Source organism: Lactuca serriola, chromosome 5, assembly GCF_051521515.1.
Source record: "Lactuca serriola cultivar US96UC23 chromosome 5, Lser_US96UC23_V15, whole genome shotgun sequence".
Classification (NCBI taxonomy): Eukaryota; Viridiplantae; Streptophyta; class Magnoliopsida; order Asterales; family Asteraceae; genus Lactuca; species Lactuca serriola.
This window is the reverse complement of record NC_136412.1, coordinates 259,088,027-259,094,634: the sequence shown is the minus strand read 5'-3', so window position 1 is coordinate 259,094,634 and position 6,608 is coordinate 259,088,027. Positions and strand designations below refer to the sequence as shown.

At 34.2% G+C, this 6,608-nt stretch overlaps 1 protein-coding gene across 1 annotated transcript; it reads left to right on the top strand.

The window, feature by feature from the left end:
- Positions 1-622: 622 nt before the first annotated feature.
- LOC145054118 (uncharacterized) lies at positions 623-5,480 on the top strand. The gene is made up of 14 exons (XM_079002253.1): positions 623-1,127; positions 1,222-1,624; positions 1,710-1,887; positions 2,163-3,014; positions 3,099-3,199; positions 3,287-3,431; positions 3,503-3,571; positions 3,657-3,702; positions 3,784-4,202; positions 4,293-4,372; positions 4,463-4,598; positions 4,675-4,855; positions 4,944-5,026; positions 5,097-5,480. Exons 1-14 carry the CDS (start codon positions 1,028-1,030, stop codon positions 5,214-5,216), a joined length of 2,913 nt encoding a protein of 970 aa, XP_078858379.1. The 5' UTR covers positions 623-1,027; the 3' UTR covers positions 5,217-5,480.
- The last annotated feature ends 1,128 nt before the right edge of the window (positions 5,481-6,608 follow it).

Here is a 6,608-nt window from a genome sequence, read left to right as displayed (position 1 = left end):
CCAAATGTTGAGGTTCAAGTCTCGTTGTGGACGAAAGGTGTAAATTTAGGAGTAGAGTAGTTAGTACATGTGTAAGTTGTTCTAAAAAAACAAGTGAGCTATGTTATTATTGATTCAAAGAAACAATACATTACCAAAGACCATGTATCAACCTACGTAGATATAATCCATCATATATGCAATATCATCATCTTCATGTGTATTGTCTCCATTGTCTTCATCAAAAGACATCATTTATGAACATAATGATATGATGTTGTGTGCTAGTGGTTTTTTTTCTCCATCGTTAGTCATTTATACATACAACATAATATGAATACCATGAACCATTAACGATTAACTTTTGTGAGCCTTGTATGTAACCGATTAGACATCAAACTAGTTGTGTAAAGAGTATATTTCGAATGGTTGCCTAAAAATATGATCCAACCTTTGCGAATCTCTCTTCTATATCTATAAAAAAAAGCAATAAAAAATAATTATTTTATCTATCATAATTTACATTCTAAGTTCTTTTTATAACTAATCAAACAAAATTTTCTCAAAATAAAAAAGATTAAATTCCATTTCTTTAGCACTTAGAGATTCTAATTCGTGTAGATTCCTCATTCTATATCGCGGTTCAACATCAGAAAAATTAGGAACATCAAAATCCCAGGTCAGCCTGCTCAAAGATAACGCAGTCGATCAAACAAGACAACCAGGCGATCATATAATTATTATTATTAATATTCTATTAATCAGTACAGCTCCCCATACCATGTTCTGTTTATCAAACCACTGAAGACGATTTCACCTCTTCTCCGCGCTCTCCTAATACCAAACCAAAAGGCAAACGCAACTTCATGTTTTCTTGATCCTAAATTCCACCTTTTATTTAGAGATTAGCAGTTCAATCACACCTCGAATCGAATCTATCGTGCCTACCCTTGTTTGAACTCAAGACAGATTCTGATTCATCATAATCGACTCTAGTTCATTCTGTTTGATGCTTGATTTAGCAGCCCAGAACTAGGGTTTAGAGTCAATGAAGGCCATGGAGACTTTACAGGATCTGATCGAAGAAGCAAAGCTTCGTACTGTGTGGTGGGCTCTTTGTATCTTCGCTGTCTCTTACTTCTTAGCACGTAAGTTCTTTGCTTTCTGATGGGTTGGGTGTATGTATATTGATTTTAATCGTTGTTTGCATATTCTTTATGGGTTTTTGTTGTATTCTTACAGACACAAGTAAATCAATGTGGATGAATGTTCCTATAGCAATACTTATGGTATCGGGTTCACGAATTTTGTTAAACGAAGTTGAATTCCGTTGGAGGACCAGAAAAAACCGGCCACTAACATATTTATCGCACTTAGAAAAGAAGCAATTATCTGTGAACGATTCACGGCTTTCCACCTTGCCTCCCCCGCCTAAATGGAAGAGGAAAGTCGATTCTCCAATGGTGGAGGCTGCCATGGAGGATTTCATTAACAAGCTTTTGCAAGATTTTGTTGTTGATCTATGGTATTCAGATATTACACAAGACAAGGAAGCACCTGAACTGATTCGGGCAATTATTATGGATGTTCTTGCAGAAATATCTGCAAGAGTCAAGAACACAAATCTTGTTGACTTGTTAACAAGGTCGGTATGTCTAGAATATATGTATATGTTTATACTGGTTATCAGAAACTGATTATCTGATTCTGATTATTTCTGTTTGTTTTAGGGATGTGGTTGATCTAGTTGGTGTCCACCTAGAGCTTTTTAGAAAAAACCAAGCTGCAATTGGAGTAGAGGTTATGGTAACATTGTCTTCAGAAGAAAGAGATGAAAGGTTGAAACATCATCTCATGGCTTCTAAAGAGCTTCATCCTGCTCTATTATCTCCCGAGAGTGAGTACAAGGTGTGAGTGGAGTGTTTTGATGTAAAATAATTTCTATGATCATTAAGATTTAAGTCTCCTTTTGTTGCAAAGAACAAAACATGTTGTACTGTGTTTTTGGTGTGCATTGAATGAATGGGACAAAAAGCAACTTTTCACCTTTTTGGATGAGACAAAAAACAATTTTGTCTTTTTGTCCCATTGACATCAATGATCAGTCCCACAGTCCAATGCATGTCAAACACAGTACAACCGGTTCTGCATGACAATATCTGATGCTTCTTAATTTTTTGTAGTTTTTGAAGCGGATTATGGGGGCTGTCTTAGCTGTAGTGCTAAAACCACGGGAAGCTCAATCGCCTTTAGTTCGATGCATTTGTAGAGAGCTTTTAACATGTTTGGTTATGGAACCTGTAATGAGATTTGCAAGCCCTGGTTACATCAATGAGTTGCTGGAGCTTATTTTCTTGACCTCCACTAACAATGGAGGTGAAGATCAATCACCAAATGTTAAAGAACATAAACAAGATCAATCCACAAGCACAAAAAGTTCTGATCTTTCTAATACTCAAAAGAATGACATGACAATAGCTAAACATGATGCAAATATAGAACATCCCTTAGATGCGTCTCTCAATAGTGTTACTGGTTTAAATCAAGAAAAAACAAAGAGTTTACCAGCTGCTGATTGGGCTCGGGTTCTTGAGGCAGCAACCCAAAGAAGGACAGAGGTTCTTCAGCCTGAGAATCTTGAAAATATGTGGACAAAAGGAAGAAACTACAAGAAGAAAGCTCAGAAGCATGCTACTCGAGGGCAAAATAGTAATATCAAGAAAGATAAGCTTGAGAATTCGAGTTCTGAAAAGTTTCCACCAAGGCCTCATGATGCTGATCAAAGGAATACTTTGAGTCTTGATGGGGGAGCTGAAGAGAGTTCTAGTGTAATTAAGTTTAGGAAATCTAACAGCACATCTGATTTGATCAAAGAAACCCAGATTGAAACCGGGTATCCAGATCAAGTCAGTGGGTCGATTATCTCAGAGTTTTATACTGCAAATGTTGGCAAAAAAGATGTACATAATAATGTTAATGTTGCTTCTGATAAAGTATTACGAATTGAAGGATGTGTCCCAAAGCTTAAGTGCAGGGTAAGAGTAAGACCATTCTCTTTTGCTGATTGACTTTGACTTTAACTTTGATTTTGACTGTGACTGTGTATATATATGCTACAGGTTCTAGGAGCTTATTTTGAGAAACTTGGGTCAAAATCTTTTGCTGTTTATTCAATTGCAGTTACAGATGCTGAAAACAACACTTGGTTTGTTAAAAGAAGGTCTTGTTTCTTGAATTTTTAAATAACTACACAATCTTTTATGGTTTCTGGAGATAAATGATTTGTATTTTTTTTTTTGGTGAGCAGATACAGGAATTTTGAGAGATTGCATCGCCAGTTAAAGGATATTCCAAACTATACTTTACATTTGCCTCCTAAAAGGATATTTTCATCAAGTACAGAAGATGCATTTGTTCATCAACGTTGCATTCATCTTGACAAATATTTACAAGTATGGCTCTTACTTCTTATACTATATGTTTGTCATGTATAAATGTATTGAATGGATTTTGTTATGTATAGGAACTTTTATCAATAGCTAATGTTGCAGAGCAACATGAAGTGTGGGACTTTTTGAGTATCTCATCAAGGGTATCTATCTATCTCTCTTTCTCTCTACATTTTCTACAATTTAACTTATAAACTTATTATTTTATGTCACCATTCATGACTGCAGAATTATTCTTTTGGAAAGTCTTCTTCAGTAATGAGGACCTTAGCAGGTGTGTCCTTTTGTTTTCACATGTTATAATACCATAATGTTTTGACGGATTTGCCCTTATTTATTTATATTTCTTTTCCAGTGAATGTGGATGATGCTGTGGACGATATTGTCCGTCAGTTTAAAGGTGTTTCAGATGGTTTGATTCGGAAAGTTGTGGGCCCATCTTTCACTGTTGAACCCATGAGCAAAAGCTTAACATGGAAAGCAGATGAACTCAGTAATTCCTACTCCTACACAAGGCAAGCAACATCGGAATCAGCAAATAGTCTTTCCGATAACGAGGAGAATGGAGTCGTTGATTCCATTCCCACTGCACAACCTAACGGGTGGCATTCAGACAACGAGTTAAACACAAAAGGATTCCCACCAAGAGTTGTCAAACATGATGATCTTTTAAGAAGCTTAGATCATGAGAAAAGAGCTGAAATACTCAATCTTGCTGCAAATTTTCCTTCAACTTCTGATTCCATGGAAGATCCACTCGGTGTTCCAGCAGAGGTTCTTTTTCTTTTTCTTTTTCTATTTATATTATAATCTTTTTAATTTATATCCCTTGACATTTTTATTTGTGTAAATGTTTTATTGCAGTGGACACCACCTAATGTGAGTGTTCCTTTGCTAAATTTGGTGGACAATATATTTCAACTTAACCGAAGAGGGTGGTTAAGGTTAGTTAACCATGGTAACATACATCATACATGAATCTTCTTTAAATTCCACCCACAAATGTTAAATGTAAGGGTTTGTTTTTTATGCAGACGACAAGTGTTTTGGATATCAAAGCAAATTTTACAGTTGATGATGGAAGATGCTATTGATGATTGGCTTTTAAGGCAAATACATTGGCTTAGAAGAGACGACATTGTTGCTCATGGGATACGTTGGATACAAGATGTAATTACTTTGCTTATCTTTTTATTTTTAACAAAATAATATTAATAATAACAATAATTGTTTTTTTTTTTGTTAGGTTTTATGGCCTGAAGGCATATTTTTTACAAGATTAACTACTCAAAATTCTTATCATTCTGATCAAGATACTCCAAAAACAGCAACTCATTCATCGGGCAGTAAAGTCTATAAACAAGGGTCGTTTGAGGAGCAACTTGAGGCTGCCCGAAGGGCTAGTGATGTCAAAAAGATGATTTTTAGTAAGAAAGAATTCATCCTTTTTTTTTTTCTCTTGATAAAAACGTTTGTTTGTCAAATGTCTAAAATACCCTTTTTCTTCTTTTTTAGACGGAGCGCCTTCCACATTGGTGAGCTTGATCGGTCATAACCAATACAAGCGTTGTGCGAAAGACGTCTACTATTTTCTCCAGGTAAAATAAATACCTTTCGATTGTGTTTTGATTGTTAAATGTGAAATGTCTAAAATACCCTTTGGTGCAGTCTGCCGTCTGTTTGAAGCAACTTGCGTATGGATTACTCGAACTTGTGATCATAACGGTTTTCCCGGAGCTGCATGATATCGTAACAGATGCTCATAAGAAGGAAGCAACAAGAGTGTAGATTATTCCAAGATTCCACTCTTAAGTTTTCTCGGTTTTTGCCTTTTAAGTTTTGGATATGTTGGTTGATGTTTATTTTTCTCTGATTTGGCTATAACTGTACAAAAAGGTGTTAGTTAATAGTTAGTAGTGTGTGCATAGTCTTTGAAGAGTAGATAATATAAAACCTATCTATTATGGTTTTTAAAGTACCTTTTTGAGCTCAGTTTTGTAATTATATCTGTTGCTTTCGGAGTCGTTTTTTAATTGAATATTCTTCCATTGATGTGTGATGACTCGTCTCAAATCTTTTTGTACCATTTAAAATGCAATGTTGACTTTACATATTATAGAACTCTCTATATGTCCTAAACTTCTTTTGTTTATATAAAAGCGACAACTTCATACTTCATAAAAGTCTCAAGAATATCTTCTTCATAAAGGGTTAGAGATGATAGAATATCTACATGTTGTTTTATATGTTTCACGTTAAGTCTTTTTTTTTTTTTTTTTTTTTTTTTTTTTTTTTTTTTTGTTAAAGCACCAAGTCATTGTAGTTACAAAAGTATATAGGGTCCCGGGTTATCGGCTAGCCATATTAAAATGTGTTGGCATGGTATCTGTGTGGCAAAGGCAAGTCGATATTTTAGTTCTGTATCTTTTGTTAACTTCCAAATATAATTTAAATTTGAAAAAAAAATTATGACATCTCTTCCACTTGTCTTTTGTGATTTATTTCATGATCATATTCACACTCTTCATTTCGACTTTAATGATATTAGGAAACCTCAAAAAGTTAAGTTTGAAGGTTTGTTGTGATAGACTTGTTGCCTTTTCGACCAATTCTATAAATTTGGAAAATTTGTATCTATTTTCAACACCAAAGTTTCTAACAAATGGTTTAATGTATATCAATTCCTCTTTTTTTGATTGTCATAAACCACCAACACAAATAACAATAAAATACTCATCTGAATGGTTTGAACTCATGTTATCTCACCATTAACAAAAAGGGTATGTTGAAAAAGTTGATATGGAAATAAAAACAAAAAACGCATTGAAAATTTTGCTCCAAAAATCAAACAATTGGTTTGATTATTGTTATTTTTTTGGGTAAATGGCATAAAAAACATTCTTTTTACATAGAAATTTGATTTTGACACCGTGTTTTTTTTTGTGTCAATTTTGACACTGTGTTTTCCAATTTGTTACAATTCTGACCACTTGACCGGTTAACCAGGTTACATGCTGACGTGTCAGTTTTGATGACGTGGCATGCTGACATTATATGCTGACGTGTCAAAATTGAATTTTTTTCTCACAAAAAACACTATGTTTTCATTTTTTTTCGATTTTGATACTAAGTTTAATTTTTTTTTTCAAATTTGACACTATGTTTTTTAGTTCCAAATCG